Source organism: Eretmochelys imbricata, chromosome 8, assembly GCF_965152235.1.
Source record: "Eretmochelys imbricata isolate rEreImb1 chromosome 8, rEreImb1.hap1, whole genome shotgun sequence".
Taxonomy (NCBI): domain Eukaryota; kingdom Metazoa; phylum Chordata; order Testudines; family Cheloniidae; genus Eretmochelys; species Eretmochelys imbricata.
In genome coordinates, this window is record NC_135579.1 from 35,875,411 (window position 1) to 35,898,115 (window position 22,705).

The window sequence follows — 22,705 nt, forward strand, 5'->3', positions numbered from 1 at the left end:
CATGGCTCAGGGATCAGCCTGTCAGACCCTACTGTGTCCCACTCCCTGTTCCTCTCAGTGATCCCAGCCTGCCACTCCCGACCTTTCCCGCAGGGCCTGCCCTGATTCTGCGGCAGTAGTGGGTATGAAAAGCCCCTTCCATGGAGCCGGAGAGGAAGCAGCAGCTTTGGCAATGAGCTGAGACAGGCCAGGCCAGCCCCCTCAATTTAATAGTGAAGGAATGAAATCAGGCACCAATTTAGGCCTTGATGACTTCTCAGCTTGGATTCACCCAGGCATTAAAGAGCTGGCAGGAAACTTTCAGACTCATGCAGATAAGAATGAATCCCTCTGGAGCGCCAGACAAACAGTCCAGCTTGTCCCCTCTGCACATGGGCCCTGGCCCGCTCCAGCCTTCAACTTGCAGAGCTTCCTCCACATCCCTGGGGAGGACAGGTCCTATGCTACAGGCCAGCGGTTTGTGCATAGCTCTCAGGATGTTCATGGGTGCTAGTACCTCCACATAGCTCCTGCAGTCCACCCACTCCTCCCATGACAGCATGGCTCTCCCTTGCGCTTATGTGCTCCAGCCCCACTCAGGGTGGGTTTCGCTGAGCAGAGGGACAGCCAGCATCAGCTGCCTTTGTCCACGTTCTCTTACCCTTCATGTGCTTAAGGGAGGATGGTTCCACCCAGAGCAGCCCACTCCCACGTCCAGCCCCCTCAACCCATGGAGCCCTGACCCCACAGTGCTTACATGGGGCAGGCTTCTGTGGGATTGAGGAAGGGGGAGCAGGCTGTAGCTATCCACCTCCTCCTGCACACCCCAGACTAGGTAGCCCTCAATCTGGCTCCCTTAGGCATGCAGTATAGAAATGGACAATGGATCCCACACACGAACCCCTACTGGCATACACTACAATGACCAGGCATAGCTCCAGAACCAAACTGGAGAGAGAAGTGATCCAGCCACAGAGGAGAAATATTCCTGGAGTATGAAAACCCTCCACAAATGAAACAGAAAGATGGGAGGGCATCCTTAGGGGCTGTGGCCACTGGCATCAGACATAAGGCAGGATTCCATCAGCCTCAGGTATTTCCCAGGCACCTGGCGCCCAGGGAGCTGATGCCACACAGAATCCAAAAGCTGGCGTTTAAACGAAAGCTGTCATAGGGCTGATTCTCCTCTCGCTCTCAGTGTTGTAAGTCAGGAGGAACTCCAGTGAGGTCAATGGAGCCACCCTGGGGTGAACCCGGGTGGGAGGAGGATCAGACTAGGTGTTATACATGAAGCCAAAGGCATACAAAATACCAGACCCTGCTAGTTCATGCCCAGTAATCACTGTTTTGTATTTAAGGTGAGTGACCTGGATTCTGCTTTGAATTATACTCCTTAGACTTCAGTGGGAGGTCAGCGAGGCTGAGCCTGTGTGCTGGGGGGCTAAGGGCCTGATCCAAGACCCACTGAATTCGATAGGAGTCCTTCCACTGACTCCAGCTAGGGTGACCAGATGTCCGGATTTTATAGGGACAGACCCTATTTTGGGATTTTTTTCTTATATAGGCTCCTATTACCCCCCACCCCCTGTCCCGATTTTTCACATTTGCTATCTGGTCACCCTAACTCCAGCAGGCATTGAGCCATGCCCTAAGCAAGAGGTGGCCAGAGAAGGAAAGAAGCCCTTATGTATTACATTGGCTCTAGCAGCCATACAAGAGGTCCTACCTTTGATGGAGGTCCAGATTAGAGCCCTGCAAATCTGCAGATATCCGCAGACCATTTTTGTGGATCACAGATTGGATGTGGATACAAATTTTGTATCTGCACAGCTCTGTTGTGTGGGCCTCACCCACACGCTATATATACCACATGTGTGGCCCTGAGGATGTCACACGGGCCGCAGCTGTGTGCTGTTTGGGCCGTGGGTTGAGAAGCACTGCTCCAGAGATTCAGGATAGTCAAGGAGAACCATGCCATGGCCATGCAGTATCTGGCCTAGTTATCAGCCAGTCCAGTCCCCCAACGAATGAACTGAACACGTGTGTTCAAAACAGCACGAGCCCTGGCTGAGTCTGTGAGGGCGTGGGCCAAGTGACACAACCGGCCTTCTCCATCTCCAGTAGCTACGATCCCAACACACCTTCCCATCTCACCTCTGCTGTCTGTAGGGGCCCCCTCTCCTTCTCCAGCTGAGGCTGGTCCCCCCCTCAGCGCCTGCAGGTTGGTAGGGAGGCTGGGTGATTGCTTGCTCATACCCCGAGCAAACTCTTGGGGGTCTGCCTGGAGTAGCTGCTGCCTCCCTAGTCCTCACAAGATCTGCTTGGGGTCAAGCTGATCCCCAGACACCATCTTGGCAGTTGGGAAGTGCCCCCTCCCACTGCTTCCCAGGGCTCTCCAGATGGCAAAGATAGAGACACATCATCACCCCCACGTGGTAGCTAGGCAGTCACGAGCTAGGGATTATGGAGCACCCGGCCAGCATGCAGTTGCTAGGGAACTCCAGGATTCCTTAGCGATTGCCTCAGGGATTCTGAGGCACCTGAGCCCTGCACTCAGTACTGGCACTGGCCAGCCCTGGAAATGGTCCTCCCTGGTCAAAGCAGCCAGGGGTATGGATTTATCTAACTGCCCCAGAAGACCTTTGGAGTTCAGGAGGCAGCAGTCATGCCAGCAGGAGGCAGAGAACCACCTGAGGCCCCAGAAAAGGTGCTAAAGGGCCTACCTAACCCCTGGGTAGAGTAGGAGGTCGCTCAGGCCCCTGCCAAAGACTGCCAGCAGCAGGTGGGAGGCTGCCATGGTCTGGGGGAGGGAAGCACTGGAAGGGGGATGCTGCTTTGTAAGGCTGGCTGCTTGGGTGTTCTTGTACAAGCTGTCTGGGAACTTGGGCTGGTGTCTCCAAACACAGACAAACCTGCCCTGGCCCTGAATTTGAATGGGGAATGGTCTGTTTGCAAACATTCTGCATGGCCCTATGTATCCTTTTCCTGCAATGGGACACGGTGACACCCACTGTTCATGCCGGCTTTTTCTCTGCCACATCTTGCTGCAAACACAGCACTAACATGCTGTCAGTACAGTCTGGGGCTCCCTGCTTTCTCTGTTCATGTATTTATAAAAGGCCCATCCAGTGCCCTGGGAGCTTTATCCATGATCACTAACAGAGCAGTTCAGTAGGCCAGGAGATCACCTCCGACATCCCCACCCTGAGCTCCCAGCACACACACAACCCACCTCCCAAGTCCCCTTCCCAGCCTACCCTCCTTCCCCCCCCCGCCCAAAGAGAAGCCTGGGGAAACAGGTGGGTTTGCAGGCTGTGGGACCATGGAGGAACTGAGCTCTGGCATCAGGGGTATTGGACCGATCACACCCTGCTGCCAGTCTCTTCCCATTTATACCTAGAGGGACTGTTTGCTCAAGCATTGAGCTGACCTAGCCTGCCAGGGTGCCACATAGACAGTGAGGCACCTTGCAAGTCACTACTTTGTGCCTGATTTGAGCAGGGGGTTGGACTAGATGATCTCCTGAGGTCCCTTCCAACTCTGATATTCTATGATTCTAGGACTCACAGAATCACAGAATATCAGGGTTGGAAGGGACCCCTGAAGGTCATCTAGTCCAACCCCCTGCTCGAAGCAGGACCAATTCCCAGTTAAATCATCCCAGCCAGGGCTTTGTCAAGCCTGACCTTAAAAACCTCTAAGGAAGGAGATTCTACCACCTCCCTAGGTAACGCATTCCAGTGTTTCACCACCCTCTTAGTGAAAAAGTTTTTCCTAATATCCAATCTAAACCTCCCCCACTGCAACTTGAGACCATTACTCCTCGTTCTGTCATCTGCTACCATTGAGAACAGTCTAGAGCCATCCTCTTTGGAACCTCCTTTCAGGTAGTTGAAAGCAGCTATCAAATCCCCCCTCATTCTTCTCTTCTGCAGGCTAAACAATCCCAGCTCCCTCAGCCTCTCCTCATAAGTCATGTGTTCTAGACCCCTAATCATTTTTGTTGCCCTTCGCTGGACTCTCTCCAATTTATCCACATCCTTCTTGTAGTGTGGGGCCCAAAACTGGACACAGTACTCCAGATGAGGCCTCACCAATGTCGAATAGAGGGGGACGATCACGTCCCTCGATCTGCTCGCTATGCCCCTACTTATACATCCCAAAATGCCATTGGCCTTCTTGGCAACAAGGGCACACTGCTGACTCATATCCAGCTTCTCGTCCACTGTCACCCCTAGGTCCTTTTCCGCAGAACTGCTGCCTAGCCATTCGGTCCCTAGTTTGTAGCGGTGCATGGGATTCTTCCATCCTAAGTGCAGGACCCTGCACTTATCCTTATTGAACCTCATCAGATTTCTTTTGGCCCAATCCTCCAATTTGTCTAGGTCCTTCTGTATCCTATCCCTCCCCTCCAGCGTATCTACCACTCCTCCTAGTTTAGTATCATCCGCAAATTTGCTGAGAGTGCAATCCACACCATCCTCCAGATCATTTATGAAGATATTGAACAAAACCGGCCCCAGGACCGACCCTTGGGGCACTCCACTTGATACCGGCTGCCAACTAGACATGGAGCCATTGATCACTACCCGTTGAGCCCGACAATCTAGCCAGCTTTCTACCCACCTTATAGTGCATTCATCCAGCCCATACTTCCTTAACTTGCTGACAAGAATACTGTGGGAGACCGTGTCAAAAGCTTTGACTCAAAAGCTTTTGACTCAAACCATGCTGGGTGCGAAAGGCCAAAACCAACCCCTTCCTCTTCCCCTAGAAATCCTGGGGTCGGCAGTGCCGCTCACAGGGCACAGGCCCTACGTTCTTCCAGGGAGGCACGCTGCTTCCTAGGAGGGTGTTGCATTCTGCGCAGGCTAGGTTTTCCGATCACTTTGATGTCCATACTACGGACACAGGTACGGGTGCGGAGCACATTATGGCCATCCTGCCGATCGGTGACATAGGCCACGAGAACCGTAGTAAGGCCCACATCTGAAAGAAGGCATTTAATCTCCATAGCAAGCATGGCTGATAAGATGCACAGGAGACAATCACAGCCGCCATCCAGCAAGACTGCCAGGTAAAGGGCTTTGGCATAATCGCTGCCATCTCCTCCATTTCCTTCCCATCCTACAAGCTTTATCCCAACCTAGTCTGCATCAAGTCTCAGGCAGCTCACGCTCACCTGAGCCCCAGACTCAGTTCAACATCAGCTGAAACCCTCCATCACATACCAGCTGGGTTAGAAGAGAAGGAGATATAAAGCTGAAAGCTACCACCAGCCACATGTTCTCATTAACCTATGTAAAGGCCCCATCAGGAGGGGTGACAGAGTGAATCCCTAGGCACCCCACAGGAGAGTGCCCTTGGGGTCCATGAACAAATGCCCAGGACCACCCTTTGGATGCTTTCAGATGAAAGAGATAAAACCAGTTCAAAGAAGCCCCTGCTCAAGCCCCCTGCTCAGCCAGGGTCCATAGACTAATCAACCTTTGATAGCATCCCTCCCCCATAGTCAGCCCCTGCTAGGAGATGTATCAAAATCACCTTGTGGTCAACGGCATGAAAGGCAGGTGATAGTGATAGATCTAAAAGAATGAATGTGGACCTCCAAACTTCATCCATCCCCAGGGGTGAGACCATCCACACACCCACCCACTCAGCCTCAGTGCCATACAAGGTCTGAAGAACCCCAAAGAATCTCAGGATTTCTGGTTGTTCAGCCACCACATTCTCCATAACCTCCCGCAAAGATGGGATATTCCAGATGGGGTGATAGCTGGAGAAATTGCTCATGACTAAGGTTACGTTGGTCAAGGAGATAACGGAAGTCACGGATTTCGAGATGTCTGGAGACCTCCCTGACATTTTGTGCTTCAGCCCCAGGGGCCAAGGGACTGGAGCTGGCAGCCAGCAGGGTCCCAGCAGGGTTCTGGCAACAGCCTTGCTGGCGGCAGGGACGGGGAGAGGCTCGGGTGAGTGGCTGGGAGTGTCCTGTTTTCATTTTGGGAAATGCACCCTGCAGCTCCCAGCCACCATGAGCATAGGGGGGCACCCCCTGTAGCTTCCAGCTGCCGCAGGCAGAGGGAGAACCCCACAGCTCCCAGCCACCATGGTGGCAGGGGAAACCATGGAGCAGCAGCAGCAAAAGTCACAGACAGGTCACGGTTTCCGTGAATTTTTGTTTCTTGCCTGTGACCTGTCTGTGACTTTTACTAAAAAAAACCATGACAAAATTTAAGCCTTTCTTATGGCATGTGATGGCTTTTGAAGCAGGAGTCTAACCATTCTTTCCTTGTGGGAAACCGACACTCTAGGTGACAAAGCTCTGCTGAAGTCATAGGGACGTAGCCCTAAGGCATTGGTAGCAAATGGCACATCCTACAGCACCACCAGAACTCCTTCAAACCTCTGGGGCTTGAATGCAAGCAGAGAGGACTCTGTGTGCGGCCCCCCAGGAGCCATTTCCACTGAGGCAGCACTCTCAGTCAAGCTTTTTTGTACAGCCCTTGATGTGAAAGCCCCTCCCAATGAAAAGTTCTTGGTTTTGTCATTTGGTGCAAACAGCTCCGATTAACCAGATGGCCCAGAACACGTCCCCTGGCAGGGCCGTCACAGAGGCAGAGGCAAAAAAGCCTCCACTGATTCCTTCATGGCCTCGGCATAAGATTTCAAAACCCGATCATGCTGTCAGATTTGGTGTTGGAATGGCGCTTTGTCCATAAACAGGCCTCAGGGTGAAACACTTGATGAGGGTTGGATTCGAGTGCACAGTGTTTGCTCATGGGCAGTTGTACGACACACGGGGGCATAATCAGTCCCAGGTTGATAGTAGTGTGTTAGTAGCTAAACATTGGCCTCAGGGTGGTACAGTGCCCTCTCAGCTTTCAAGCAGGGTTGAGCGGTATGGCCTCGTAGTATGGACACCAGCTGCCTGCCAGCATCACAGCATTTCCTGGGATGCTGAAATGACTACAGTCCATTTTAACCATGCATTGAAAAGTCCTCACCAGCATGACTACAAGGCTGGAAATCTGCAGATTCGTGGTAAGGGACGGATGATCAAGGTACAAGTATCTATTTATTGAGTACTGGCTGTTCTCTCCAGCTACATTAACAACACTAAACAATGGCACTGCATTAACAAGACCCCAGTATTGAGAGCCAGCCGACAGTGCTGTTGGGAGAGTAATGGAATTGAACTTGACCAGTGCTGTGTTGACCTGGCGTCCCTTTCCTTCCCCGTTCAAAGGGCAATAATGATATTTACAATACATGGGACTCCCGCTGTAATAGCCCCGTGCATGCATTCCTTTGAGACCCCATGGGCCCGGTCACCAAGTCCCTTTGTTCACACGGTCAGTCAGCATAGAAAGGCTCTGGATCTCATGGAGAAACTCCTGCCCAATGCTGCCCTCTCCTGTTCGCCTTCAGCAGAACCAGGAACCAGCAGAGAAAAGCAGAGACCTCTATTTGTGCGGTGACAGGAGATTTCCTGCCAGAGGTGCTGGAACTAGGGGTGCTGGGGAGGGGAGCAGGCTGCCGCCTCCCCGTCTTGAAGTGGTTTCCATCATGCACAGGGTTTACAGTTTGATTCAATGGCTCGCAGCACCCCCACTGTGCAAATTGTTCCAGCCCCCCTGTCATGCTCCTACCCTCTCTCCAGTACACCTGGACAGCAGTGGGTTTATTTAAAGATTCTACCCGGTGGGTACATACTGGGTATATATATTTTTTTAAACCCATCTAAAATTGCTGTCTTCGGGCTTTATTTGCTCATTAGCTCAGTGGGCAATAGTATGATGCTGATGGAAAAATGTTAACCCAGATTCCTTATTATCTGGCTCTGCCTGTAGCTCATTAACATGTTCCCTGCTGGGGAGCAGCACTCGTTTATCACTGCTTATTTATTTAAGGCTTCACAGCGTACACTGGTGCTAAATCGCCTTCTTTTTGAGAAGAAGGGAAATATTAACCCCAGAGCAAACAGTACAGTGCTATGCGGGGAATGGCAGACTGCAGGGCTGGCTGGGCATGTTCAGAGAGATGGGCACAGTAGGGGTGTGGGCACAGAGCCAGCCCTGAGAAGCTTGAGGTTGGGGGCATTCAGATCTGAATCCCTAAATTTCACCCTGACATCTGGATTTGGGGCTATGTTTTTGTGAGAGTCCGCCCCAGCCTTGTAGAACAATGTCCTGGCATTTTCCACTGTGGGTGGCTGTGTGTGTATCTGTGCTATATACAATCTGGTTTGCTTGCTCCTGTGTGTGGCAATGCCTTTCCCAAAGCCAACAACCAAGTTATCACACAAGGGTGCTGGGCCATCTTGCAGCATTGGCAATTTCTGCGCAAGAAGATGTTTATAGATGGTATACGTTCATTGTACAGAACAGAGCTGGCAGTCAGGACTCCTGGAAAGTGCTGTGATCTCTCTTTCAGGTTTGGCTCATAATGAGTTTGGAAAAGTCTGTGTCAGAACCACATTCTCTTGGGTCTCAGGCCCTGAGGTTTGAAAAGGGTATAGTTCAAACAAACCTGGTTTTCCCTGTAGTAGAAAACTCATTCCAAATCCCTACAGGCCATGCAAGGTTCAGGTGTGATGCTCAACAGGGCAGGGATTATATCTTCCTAGATGTCTGTATAGTGCCTTGAGGGCATTACCAGAAATGTAATAACGATATCTGGACTTGCACCCATTCATACAAGTTTTCTGGGTCACCTGAGTCAGCAGGATCTTTGGCTCTCATGCACCCACAGTACTCCCATCTCAGGAAAGCACGCTCCCTCTGGAAAGCTGGGCTGCAATCATTAGAATGTAAGCCAGATCTGGTATGCTAATGAGACAGTGCCGAGAAACATAGAGGGGAAAATGCATTCGTTGCCCCCTGGCTTTTTCACCTGGATCACGGTGCTAAAAGGCAGCCCCAGTCCAGCACAAGTAAGTGTGAATGGCTTTTGCTGGAAGATGAGCTGGGAATCTCATGAGATTCCCTGGGTATTTCAGACAGGCCGGCAATACTGCAGGAACAGTATTTCAGCACTTTCATTTCTGCTCACTTGGTGCAAAAACTGGCACGTTCCCCACTCAGGGGCTTCCAGCACACAACACTTTGCCCATTGGAGTTCCGCTGCACTTCATGGGTTTTGTGTTGAATTTTGCATTTGAATGAACCCAAAGATTCAAAGCCAAAGTTAGTCAGAATTGCCAGGTTTCCCCTGACACTATTAGTGTTTGTCAAAGTCATAAACTAGCCTAAGTTGGCTTGAAAATGAGACCATGATCACGTGAAGGCAGAGATAGGTCTGACCCACAGCATTCTGATCTAGAGCTAGAGTCTGGTGCTCTTCAAAGCTGCGGTTTGAGGATTTTGAGAGTGTGCTGTTATGGAGATAGAGTCAGTAGGGAAGTTTAAATTTAAGCTTTACCAGAGTCCTGGGAGCCAGGGGTGCAGGTTAGCTTCAGTCCACTGTGGAGCTGGGACCTATCACAAGTTTAGATGCAAACGTCCACGGTTTGGATCTGTGGGTTCGGCTCGGCCCATTATAAAGACTGGGGTCAGCTGTGCAGCTGGACCCAGTATTTCGAAGTTCTGGATTGTGGAGCTCTGGAGTAATGGCTCTGAGCCTATATCTGCTCAAAATATCTCTCTCTCTCTCTGAGTCATTCAGGCCAAAGGGCGAGCACAAGCATGAGAATGGCTCCGTACCCTGGCGGGTAGAGCACTTGCCCAGGAGGTGGGAGACCCAGGGTCCAGGCCTGCTGCTCCAATGACTCTTCAGGTATTTGTTCACGGTGCAATGGCTTCAGCAGGAGAGACAGAGGGAGCTCCACCTCAGAATATCCGATAGCCTAGTGGTTAGAGCACTCATCACAGAGGTGGCACAGATCCCTTTGCAGGGGGGATTTGAACTTGGGATCTCCCACATCCCAGGTGAGTACCCTGACCCAGGGCTAAAAGCTAGGAGGGAGGTCCTTCTGCCTGCCCCACCCTGGGACAGAGCAGGGAACTGCGCCTGGCTCCTGGGCTAGTCCTCAAGCCACTGCGACATCCTTCTTCTAGTCATGTACACCTTGAACCCGCAAGAGTAACCTGGGTATTTCACATGTCTGCCCTTGTGTTCCAGGTTTGCAGCTGGAGAAGCCAAGCAGAGTTGCACAGAGGATGACAAGGAACAGTTGCAATTGAAAGACATCAGAGATGGATTCAGCTCTACCTTTGAAAAAATTGTGGAGTCCGACCTTATGAAGGGCACGTACTACAGCAGCCTGGACTCCCTGGACGTGCTCTCCCTCACAGATGAGACAGACAGCTGTGTCAGTTTCGAGGCTCCGCTCACACCGCTGATTCAGCAACGGGTCAAGGAAAGCCCAGAACTTTTAGAACAGAAACTGGTTGCCCAGCAGAAAGGAGCCCTGCAACACATGGCAGCAGATAAGCAAGAGCAGGCAGCTGCGAAGCCAGCAGAGGAGGATTTGGGGAGCCCTCTGAGGCACTCGATTACCAGCAGCAGGTCGGAGAATGTGCTCAGCCGGTTATCCATGAAAAATATCCCTAATGGATTCCACGTCGATGGAGCTGAGGAAGACGCCTTGAAGCTTATTAACTCCATCAGGTAAGGCAGACTGTGAGTTCTGAGGCCGGGAGTGTCTTTTTTGTTCTGTGTTTGTACAGCACCTAGCACAGTAGGGGCCCACAGACCTAACTGGAGCTCCTGGACACTACAGATTATTAGCAGTATGCTAGCATTCTCCTTTGTGCTTCCCTGTGTACATGCCACAACAACATACAATCAGTATTCATCAGGAGGTGACACCTGTCATCCTTATCTCTCTTATAGTAGGACCCTGGCCCAGGATCAGGGCTAGGTATATACAGACTATTTTCCATATGACCACTGTGTCCTTGGCGAGCATGATGGATGCTGCAATCCAAAGGGGAAAGTCACTTACAAGAGGAATAGCCATAACACAAGGAAATGGGGTCAGTCTGAATTATAGATGCTGATGCTGTGTAATGCTGCCGACGTAGGAAGCTAAGTCCTGCAAGCGTAGGGAGCGACATTATTCTTCCATTCACCAGGGGGCAGGGTGGAGGAATCACACCCCAGCGCATGGTTTGGTGAGTTTCTGAGCTTTCACCTTTGGAGACAGAGGGTAAAATGTGCCTATTCAGCTGCCGGACGTCCATTGTCTCCAGTGGGAATGCGGCCTGCAGAGCAGCTGCAGAATGGAGCCCTCCAGTATAGGCCTGCAGCTCGCATTGAAGTCAATGCGACTGTGCACTGTGTACCATTGGCAGGATTTGGCCCTTCAGCCAAATCACGATTTCTTCACTGTGTATTGAGTCAGTCCTTACTCAGGTAAACCTGTGACTGACTTCATGAGGTTTGCCCATGTAATGACTGAGCATCCACTGCATAGGGACATAGTTTGCCCTTACGCTGACATCCCCTGGTTGGCCAAGGAGCACAAGACCAGAGATGGGAGACATAGGTCACCGCTGTGCTACCCAGATTCTGTGTCCTCTAAGTGCCAGTCTGACCCCTGGCACACATTATGGCTCCACGGGGTCATTAAGGCACCCACAGATTATTCAGATGCCCTGAAGCAACCAGGAGGGGAGCATCACAGGAGCCACTATGGTGGTTCTGTGCCACCCTGGATTCCCTTAGAAAGGGAAGCCTCAAGTGGCCTGATCTGCCAGCTTCAGGGCTGCTTTGCACGGCCAGCGTAGTCAAAAGCAGTTGTAGCGCTCCTTGAAACTGGGGCCTCCGACTTTAAAGCTTCTCAGAAATGAGAACGCAAATGAATACAGGTAAACCCCCCATCTGAGCTGCTGTGTTTCATCAGCGCTTTATGCTTGGTTTCACCTCTTCTTCCATTTGTGCTTCCTACATATGGCTGTTCTGGGAGTTCAGTCCTGTATCAGGACTTTCTGCACTTGCCTCCTCTTGTATGGACTCATTTACAAAGGGGCATTTGTTTGGCTTGTTCGACACCTGCTTTGCCAGCTCTCCTCTTTGTCTGCCAATTGTGTTCCTATTATGGATTTTGGGGGTGATTTTATTATTGCAAAGGGCTATGGGCCATGGGATCAGCCATCTATCTACTTGTAACCCTTCTGCCCGTCAGAGTTGGCAGCAACAAGGGCCGGGTTCAATATCTAGGGGATCCATTCCAATAACACAATGCAAACCGGCTCGAGCCCCCACCCAGTGACCTGGGACAAATATATACCACCCCTGCTGGGCGCCTCCAAGAGGCAATACTTCCCCTCTCGCAAGCACATAGCCTGAGTGTAGCAAAAGCCTTTTAATAACAGAGAGAAACAATGTGGCATTATGTTGGGGAAATACCACCAACAGGATTCATAACACAACCCATGAGCAAAAAAAACCCACCCCAGGCAAATTGGGGCATGCCCTTTTCCCTTTGGTTCTTGAGTCCAGCAACCCCAAATCACCCAAAGTCCCAAAAGTCCAATGCCCCAAAAGTCTCTGTCCCTGGTCAGGGCAGCCCCAGAGTTCGAAAGTTTATCTGCGGAGCTTTACCTCCCAACCTGGGTGGAAATGGGACGGGGGTAAGAGGCACCTTACATGATCTGAAGCTGACCGCCCCATAGCTCCATAGCAGCGCTCCGCTCCGCCAGCCGCCCCACAAACTCCTTCGCTCCGCTGCGCTCCGCTCCGCCAGCTGCCCCACGAACTCCTTCGCTCCGCTCCACCAGCTGCCCCACGAACTCCTTCGCTCAGCTCCACGACCCACAAGCAGCTCCTGCCATCCACACACTGCTCCGCGTTGAACTGCTTCACCAGCCGTCCCGCAAACTGCTCCACAATATATCTTCAGGCTCCCCCACTACTTAACACAACACTCAGTGATTTCAACTCTTAGGTGAATTCAGCTTGTAGTAGGGGAGCCCCAGTGCTGGTGCACTGTCAGCCCAAAGTGAGCTCAGCAGCCTATAACTAGACTTCTAATGAAATCAAAATTAGCTCTGATATTCCACAGTGGAGAGAGGAGGAAGTGCAATTAGCATGTAAGGCCCTCACCAAGGGGCCCATGCCACCAAGTATTAATACTTGTCCCCAGCCTCTCTCTATTCACACAGTTTTGGAACCCATGACCCTTGCCTAGCGAGTGCTACTTAGTTGATGGTGAATCCCTCCATCATAACAAAAGGCCATGTACAATTCCAAGCACAGTTCCCATAATCAGGGTAATAACAATTTATTCTTCCTGCCCCAATAACAGAGACGCTGGGGATCCCACAGCAGCCAAAGTGACCATTTGAGCAGCTATGGTCTCATTCTAGGCGTGGTGGGTGTGCCTATGCAAATGACATCGGCCCCTGAAGTTCTTTTCCACAACTTGCCACACCTCACCACCAGATGTCAGGGTGGAGCTCATCCTGACACTGCTTACATCCTCCCCCCAGCCGAGACTTTGTCGTCCCGACAAATCACACCCCCTTTATACCAACTCATTGGTTTCCTCCAAAGGGCCTCAGGAAGCCCACTTTAGCTTCCACAAGCCTGTGTGCTAAATGTATTGGCTCCTCACTAGTCACCCCAGGTGCATCATAAGTTAACCGTTTCACTGGTCTTATCACCCTGTCTCGTCTATTGAGAATCTCTGTTGCCGAGGTAGGGGGAACATCCTCTTGAGTGACGGATGGAGAGGCTTCCCTGGAGGGTCCCTCGGCTACTGGCGTAGGCCCCTGCACTCCTAGTTCTAACGCTGGAGGGTCCAAGGTGCCCAGGACATCCTCTACCTGTCTGTCCCCATTGTCCAGTAACCTGTGTGTGTCATCACAGGGGGGTCTCATCAGCAGCACCGGGGTATCAGAAAGGGGCCTAAATAGTTCCGCCATTGGGTTTAGGGCGGAAGAGGGAAAACTCTCGTTTGGTTCAGCTGATCGAGACTGAAATCTTGTCTCCATCCCAGGATACACCAGGGTTGTGTCTTCCTCCTCAGACTCACTCTCAGATGTGCAGAATAGGGGTAAGTTAGCTGCAGGGGGCCCACTGTCTGTGTTGGATGGCGGCTTTGGTCTAGCACCTCTGTTCTGCCCGGCGGCCCTGCCGTGGCCCATCTCATAAGGGGTGCTTACCAATTCCCCCACAGGGAGCAAAAGGTTTCTATGCACCGTCTTTATTTGCCCTGGACCGTCTTCAGGTTTGATCTTGTAGACCGGCAGATCTCCCAGCTTTTCCATCACCAGGTAAGGTATTGCCTTCCATCTGTCAGCTATCTTGTGTTTGCCAGCAATACCCAAATTTCGCAGCAGGACTCTGTCCCCCGGCTGGAGCTCCTGTGAACGCACTCTAGCATCATATCGATGTTTGTTGCGGTCTGCGTTCTTCCGAGCCGCAGCGGTAGCTAAGCGATAAGCATCCCGCAGCTTTTCTCTTAGTCGGGATACATATTGCTGATGAGTTTCATAGCTATCTCCATCCTCTGATACACCAAAGCACAAGTCTATGGGTAATCTTGGTTCTCGCCCAAACATCAAGAGATATGGGGTGACTCCCGTAGCATCGTTCTTTGTGGCATTGTAGGCATGCACCAGAAATGCGACATGCTGGCTCCAGGTTGCCTTCTGCTCTGGTCGCAAAGTTCCCAACATATCTAATAGGGTTCGATTGAACCTCTCTGGCTGAGGATCACCTTGGGGGTGATAAGGCGTTGTCCTAGACTTTTTAATTCCTGCTATCTTCAGCACCTCCTTCAGAAGGTGACTCTCAAAATCCCGCCCCTGATCAGAGTGTATCCGAGCCGGGAATCCATAGACTGAGAAATATTTGTCCCACAATACTCGAGCAACGGTGGTGGCCCTCTGATCACGTGTGGGATATGCTTGTGCATACCGTGTAAAATGGTCAGTCACTACTAGAATGTTTCCAACATTCCTCTTGTCTACCTCTACAGACAAGAAATCAATGCATACCAACTCCAAAGGTTTGTTGCTGGTGATGTTCTTGAGATATGCAGCCCTCGTGGGCAGAGTTTTCCTTTGAACACATCGAGCGCAAGTCTCACATTTCCTGTGAACATCTTCAGCCATTCGGGGCCAATAGAACCTACTACGAATAAGTTCCAGGGTCCTCTCCATCCCTAAATGCCCAAAGTCATCATGCAGGGCCCTTATGGCCAGGGCTCTATACTTTTTTGGCAGTACTAGTTGTGCTCGTTGTTTTTGTAAAGGGTCAGTGGTCATTCGGTGTAGCACTCCCTGAATCAGTTTTAGTTTGGTCCATTCTCTCAATAGTAGTTTACCCTCCGGGTTAGGTGGGACAACCGCAGCTGGGCTTCGCCCCTCCCTTTTGGCAAGTAGTGTATCACGAATGTCAATATCTTGCCGCTGGGCTTCTTGCCAGTCAGCCGCATTGAGCATGGGCAAAGGAGATTGGTCTAATGCAATATAGTTCACTGAAGCAGAAGGCATGCATTCAGGGGGCAGGCCCAAAGCTTCTGCAACACATCCCTGAAAGCCCTCACGGGCCTCTGGCTCTCGGCGACTCACACTGCAAATAGCTCTCACTCCATCTGTGGGTATCACAGCAACTTCTGGAGCCTGCGGACGCCTGGACAATGCATCTGCATCTACATTGCTTCTCCCTGATCGGTACTGAATGCTGAACTCATAGCTAGCCAAGGCAGCCACCCATCTCTGCCCTGTAGCATCCAGCTTAGCACTTGTTAACACATAAGTCAGTGGATTGTTGTCTGTCCACACCTGGAACTGAGCACCATACAAGTAGTCTCGAAATTTCTCAGTGATGGCCCATTTCAAGGCCAAAAATTCCAGCTTGTGGGTGGGATAGCGAGTTTCACTATCAGACAATCCTCGGCTGGCAAAGGCTACAGGTTTACATTTGCCTTCCACTTCCTGGTACAGGACTGCTCCCAGACCCTCCAAACTGGCATCAGTATGCAGGATAAATGGTTTGCTTGGGTCAGCAAAAACTAGGACTGGAGCATGAGTTAGGCAAGTAATGATTTCTCGAAAAGCCCTTTCACATCTCTCATCCCACCGTGGCCCAAATGGTGCAAACGGGCCATTGTGTCTCTGCACAGGAGGCTTTGGGGACCTCCCCTTATTCTTGGACTTAGATTTGTTCTTGCTGGACTGATGTCCCCTGGTAAGATCATTCAGAGGCTTTACAATCGTAGCATAGTTTTTCACAAATCTGCGGTAGTAGCCACTAAATCCAAGAAAGGTCTTGAGTTCTCTGTAGTTACTTGGACGTGGCCATGTAGTGAGTGCTTCTATTTTATCAGGATCAGTACTCACACCTTCTTGGGACACAATGTGACCCACATACTTCACTGAGGTTCTGCAGAACTGGCATTTGTCAATTGAAAGCTTCAGACCATAATCCTCCAACCTATCAAGCACTTTAAGAAGTCTTTCTTCATGCTCCTCTAAGGTTCTTCCAAACACAATCAGGTCATCCAAATAAACTAACACTTGCAGTAAATTCATGTCTCCCACAACTTTCTCCATGAGACGTTGAAAGGTGGCAGGTGCTCCAGAAATCCCTTGGGGCATGCGTTCGAACTGATAAAACCCTAATGGGCAGATGAAGGCTGTCTTCTCCTTATCTTCTTCTCCCAGAGGGATCTGGTAGTATCCACTTCGAAGATCCAACACAGAGAACCACTGGCTTCCCAGCAAACAGTCTAAGGCATCTTGCACTCGATGCATAGTGTACTGGTCGACCACAGTACGGCTGTTTAGGGTGCGGTAGTCAATACACATCCGGATTTTCCCATTCTTTTTGCGGACTACCACAATGGGTGAGACGTATGGGCTACGGGACTCTGTAATGATGCCATTCGCAGCCAGCTCCTGAAGATGATGTCGCACATCTTCCATCTCAGAGAGAGCAATCTTCCTAGATCTCTCCCTGAAAGGTCGAGAGTCATGTAGTCTGATATTGTGCTCTACTCCTTTTGCACATCCCACATCCCACTCATGCAGTGAGAACACCTTGGATCTTTCACAAAGTTTCTTCCTCAGGTGATCTTTCCAGTCCTCGGACACTGGTGAATCTCCAAAGTCAAACTTTGCTGGGTCTATTGTCGGAACTTGCGTTTCACACTGGGGTTTTACAATCGACTCAGGCTCAAAGAGGTCTGCTATCTTTTGTCCTTGCTTCACAACAACATCACGACTCGTTTCATTAGCAATCAGTATAGTCACCCTTTCCTGGGCTTCAGCAGGTAGGGTTATGACTCCACTGGGGACCAGCACTCCTTCAGGGAGCTCTCCTCCCATCGGCTGTTCTATCACTGCTAACGTCCCTTTATTGCCTTTCAGACAGGTACTCATGACAAGCACTTCTTGCTCCGTCCTTGCAGGCACTACTAAGGGGGTTGTGCCCGCGTACTTCAGTGCCCCAAGCGGTAGCTCAGATGTGTCCCTTTTAGCGCTCTCAATTTTCCTATAGGCTTCAGCACAAAGCGTATGGATCATCAGGGTATTCAGGTATTGGTCCCCAGCCCGCCTTCTGCAGTAATCCGCGAGTACCTTGAAGAGACTGGAGTTGGTCCCTATCAGCACAGACACATCAGAAGTCCCTTTAGGGTCAGGGCATATTAAGGCAGCTGTGTCTACCTCTTCTCTTACCCCAGCAACCTCCTCTGGGAATTCCAGGTGCACTATGACATACCCTTGGTAGGGGTATTCATCCATGCTGAGGCCACACAGGCCAAGGCCAGTCAGTGGCTGTATAGGCAGGTGCCTAAGCATCTGTTGGTAGAATGACTGAAATATAATAGTCACTTGAGATCCAGTGTCAAGCACTGCTTTACACTCCACCCCTTCGATCCTCACCATGACCTCTGCTCGAGGCCCTATCAGTCCTGCAGGGATCCCAGCTGGACAGTCTTTTCTGGGGGAATCTTCAAATCCTGCAGACCTGGGGGGTCCCCGTCCCCAGACCCTCTGGCAGCTACCGGATCTCTCCCAACTGATCCTCAGCTTTCCATACACTAAGGAGGGGTTTTCTTCATTACGGCACTTGGCAGCACTGTGTCCATCCTGACCACATCGGTAGCAGAAGAATTGACCTTTTCCCCTTCGCCTGGGGGGGATGGTGGCTCTAAGTGCGGGCTTCTCAATCGCCACAGTTTGAGGCTTCTTATTCCTGGAAGTCTTAACTCGGTCAACGGTACTTTGCAGCTCAGCTATCCGTTCCGTCAGGACCTGCATTTGTTGGGCAAGTTCCTCTCTGGTGCTCACCATCAGTACACTGGCCGTTTGCAGTGGTGTTGTGCTGCCTGGCTCCGATGTTTGGGCTTCCCAAAACTCACTGGCAGCCTGCCTTTCTTCCTCCTCTCGGACCTCTTTTATCAGCTGGGAGTAAGTTGGGGGATGTTCCCGTCGTTCTCTTAGCTGGAGATGAAGTAGAATCGGGTTCTGATACTGAGTTCCTCTTACAACTTGAGCCAGTCTGGTCTGATCCATCTGCTCAGCAGTCACTGCTCCCCTCATGACAGCTCTCTGAAGCAGTCTCTCCAGTCTCTGTATGTAGGCTGAAGCCTTCTCGCCCTTTTGTTGTCGGGAATTAAGGAACTTACAGTAGCTGTCTTCAGGGCCCTCTACGCTCCCAAAGTTGTGTTCAAGGGCCTCTAGGCAGTCCTTCACACTGACCCCAGGGTCAATGAGCTTCAGGGTGCGAATCACATCTAATGCTGGGCCGCCAAGGCTCTCTATAAGGCATCTTCGCTTTTCTGCATCTGGTACGGCCCACTCTTGCAGCATTTCAGTGGTATGCTCTAACCAGGGTTCAAACTCCTCCTCCCCAGCAAATAATCTTAACTTACGACAAGAGTCTGACTCAGCATGGGGCAGCACAACCTTTTCCAATATTTGCCCCAGAGCTTTTGTCCAATCATCAGCCGAGGCTGCAGCCCCTGAGCTAGAAGCTGCTGAGCCAGGGCCCAACAAACCTGACATATTAGCCATTATACAAACAGTAATTTCCTCAAAATATAAGCACAAACAAAACAAAAAAAAAATATAAATTGTTTCCCAATGTAGTGGATCACTCAACAGGTGCTTGCGAGGGGTACTGACCCAGGCTATCCCGGACGAGCCCCCAAAAATGTAACCCTTCTGCCCGTCAGAGTTGGCAGCAACAAGGGCCGGGTTCAATATCTAGGGGATCCATTCCAATAACACAATGCAAACCGGCTCGAGCCCCCACCCAGTGACCTGGGACAAATATATACCACCCCTGCTGGGCGCCTCCAAGAGGCAATACTTCCCCTCTCGCAAGCACATAGCCTGAGTGTAGCAAAAGCCTTTTAATAACAGAGAGAAACAATGTGGCATTATGTTGGGGAAATACCACCAACAGGATTCATAACACAACCCATGAGCAAAAAAAACCCACCCCAGGCAAATTGGGGCATGCCCTTTTCCCTTTGGTTCTTGAGTCCAGCAACCCCAAATCACCCAAAGTCCCAAAAGTCCAATGCCCCAAAAGTCTCTGTCCCTGGTCAGGGCAGCCCCAGAGTTCGAAAGTTTATCTGCGGAGCTTTACCTCCCAACCTGGGTGGAAATGGGACGGGGGTAAGAGGCACCTTACATGATCTGAAGCTGACCGCCCCATAGCTCCATAGCAGCGCTCCGCTCCGCCAGCCGCCCCACAAACTCCTTCGCTCCGCTGCGCTCCGCTCCGCCAGCCGCCCCACGAACTCCTTCGCTCCGCTGCGCTCCGCTCCGCCAGCCGCCCCACGAACTCCTTCGCTCCGCTGCGCTCCGCTCCACCAGCTGCCCCACGAACTCCTTCGCTCAGCTCCACAACCCACAAGCAGCTCCTGCCATCCACACACTGCTCCGCGTTGAACTGCTTCACCAGCCGTCCCGCAAACTGCTCCACAATATATCTTCAGGCTCCCCCACTACTTAACACAACACTCAGTGATTTCAGCTCTTAGGTGAATTCAGCTTGTAGTAGGGGAGCCCCAGTGCTGGTGCACTGTCAGCCCAAAGTGAGCTCAGCAGCCTATAACTAGACTTCTAATGAAATCAAAATTAGCTCTGATATTCCACAGTGGAGAGAGGAGGAAGTGCAATTAGCATGTAAGGCCCTCACCAAGGGGCCCATGCCACCAAGTATTAATACTTGTCCCCAGCCTCTCTCTATTCACACAGTTTTGGAACCCATGACCCTTGCCTAGCGAGTGCTACTTAGTTGATGGTGAATCCCTCCATCATAACAAAAGGCCATGTACAGTTCCAAGCACAGTTCCCATAATCAGGGTAATAACAATTTATTCTTCCTGCCCCAATAACAGAGACTCTGGGGATCCCACAGCAGCCAAAGTGACCATTTGAGCAGCTATGGTCTCATTCTAGGCGTGGTGGGTGTGCCTATGCAAATGACATCGGCCCCTGAAGTTCTTTTCCACAACTTGCCACACCTCACCACCAGATGTCAGGGTGGAGCTCATCCTGACACTGCTTACATCCTCAACACCTAGTCATTTATTTGTGTGGCTTATACAACCTCTGTCTTCGATTGCAGGCACATATACAATTAGTACTTAGAACACATTGCAAGTTGGCATACATAATGCCAACTAAAAGGCTAAAACATTCTCCCACCCACTGAACTTAACCCCACCCTATTACCCCCAGCTGCAGACGCTGGACTTAGAGCGAGAATGGAATAATACTGGCTCTTATTTGAGTCACAAGTGGAAATGAGTCTGAAGGTGTCCTCCCAGCCCCTGTCTGTGTGCATTACAAACCTGCCATATACTGGGCATGGTTCAGCCCCAAACAAGCCTGCTGGGCATGGTCATGGTGCATTGACTGACCTTTATGGGGCCGGGACTGGAGAGGGAGTCTAGAGACTGGCAGAGCTGGGGGAGGCGACAGAAGCGGGACAAGAGTTTCAGAACAGTATTGAAATGCATGGGGGTGAGCAAGTCTCTCTAAAATTGTTTAGGTGCCCATTACCCACTTAAGCACCCTGGCCTTGCCCTTAGTCCATTGTCTTCTGCTGCCCTGGTGCCCTAGAGGGAGAGGTGGAGTCATTACAGTTTATAGCCCCTTCTCCCTTTCGAGTGCTGGGGCCAGCTCAGCACAACCAGCCCCTCACTTCAGATGCAGTTGCTTCCAGAACAAGGGTTGATCTGTGCAAGCAGACTCACCAGGACAGCTGAGCCAGTGAATGGAATTTGCAAAGCAGCAGAGATTAGCGAGTTAGCTTCAGACTGACGCGCTGAGCGAGTTGTGTCCGGATCAAAGCAGATCACTCGGTGCCATTAAGAGAGTGAATGAAAAAGTAGCAGTGACGAAAATATCCCCAGAAAAGCAAACACCCACCCTGCCGTGTAAGCACTTCAGGTTAGAGCTGAATCCCCGCCGGAGCAGAGAGGCAGAAAATACAACAAGACAAGACTCTCTGGCAAAGCCCTTCACCAGCAAGTGACGCACACGCTGCATGCACAAAACTTCCTTCGCTACACAATAAGGCAACATGGGATAGTTGTTGTTGGCTGGTGAGGTGAACATCTCAAAGGGAAATCTGGAGCAGGTTTGGATGTGCCATAAAATAAGTTCAGTTAATTACAAGGGTCCCCACTGAAACAGGCTTTACCAACCCTGTGTAAACAGGCTGGCCCAGAGGGTGGACTGGGGCAAACCAAGAGAAGGCCACAGAGTCCACATTTCCATGGGTGCAGTGATCCTGCCATCGGGGGCAAGTGGTGTAGAATGATATGGCCACTGCTGGGGGTGTATTAGCCACTGGCTGGGGAAGAGGATGGTACTGAGATGTAGTCCTGCACCTTGACCTTGGTTCGACGGGTGAAACTCACCTTCCCAACGTTCTCCCCACACAACCCCTTCTGTCACACAAAGCCCAGGACCTTGGGCTTTATGCAGATGAATTGCATTTCACCCTCAGAAAATAATTTTGGACTTGAAGGTGATTCATCTCCAGTATTTGGTTTTGGAATGTTCAGGTTAAGGGAGTATTTGTACTGAGACTCGAATACAGAGCCCAGTCATAAAGAGATTATTCCCCAGCAGACCGCACCCACCAGCCTATTACAGCTGGATTACTTCGGGGGATAAACAGCATAGTCGATTACTTGACCTTACTTTGATTCATTATGAAATATATTCAAAAGCCAAATAACTAATGTCAGTCAGGTTTATTGCTCTAAGACAATAACAATATAGTACAGGAGAAAGGTTCAATATGATACCAGTCTCTGGGAAGCCATCTTGTGCTGCAATGTTACATTCACCTTACGCAGAAGGTGCGCTCCCAAAGTTACACATTTCAGATGGTAGTATTTGTAGGATGAGTTTACAAATTACACATCTATTTATGTGTCACTGAAATCCAACCCACCACTTTGTCCCAGTTCCTTAATTTGTTTTCTGTTCCTTCCTTATCTTTGTTTCGGATAGCAGCATTGCAGGTACTGGTCTGTGAAGGTTCTTACTTAGCTTTTGCTAAGACATAGAATGAATGTATCTTGATTTTGACAAGGTTTGTATCGGCGTATGCCAAATCTTACTTCAGTGAATGCAAGGCATTATGGGATTTTTAGCATAAGGAGCAGGGTTATATAAAAAGCATAGGCCAATTTAGGTTATACAGCTACTATAATATTTATGTTTAATGCTATTTGTGCTTAATTCATACTAATATATGTATGGTGCAGATAATACATATTGGTAATGTGAGATTT

General features: G+C 50.6%; 1 protein-coding gene across 1 annotated transcript in view; it reads left to right on the forward strand.

Annotated features, from left to right (window-relative positions):
• Positions 1 to 22,705, forward strand: part of PSD2 (pleckstrin and Sec7 domain containing 2) — a 101,976-nt gene that overhangs the window by 16,806 nt on the left and 62,465 nt on the right. Inside the window, exon 2 of the mRNA XM_077824163.1 lies at positions 10,102 to 10,590. Coding sequence (XP_077680289.1) covers positions 10,102 to 10,590 — 489 coding nt within the window. The remainder of the gene's footprint in view (positions 1 to 10,101; positions 10,591 to 22,705) is intronic.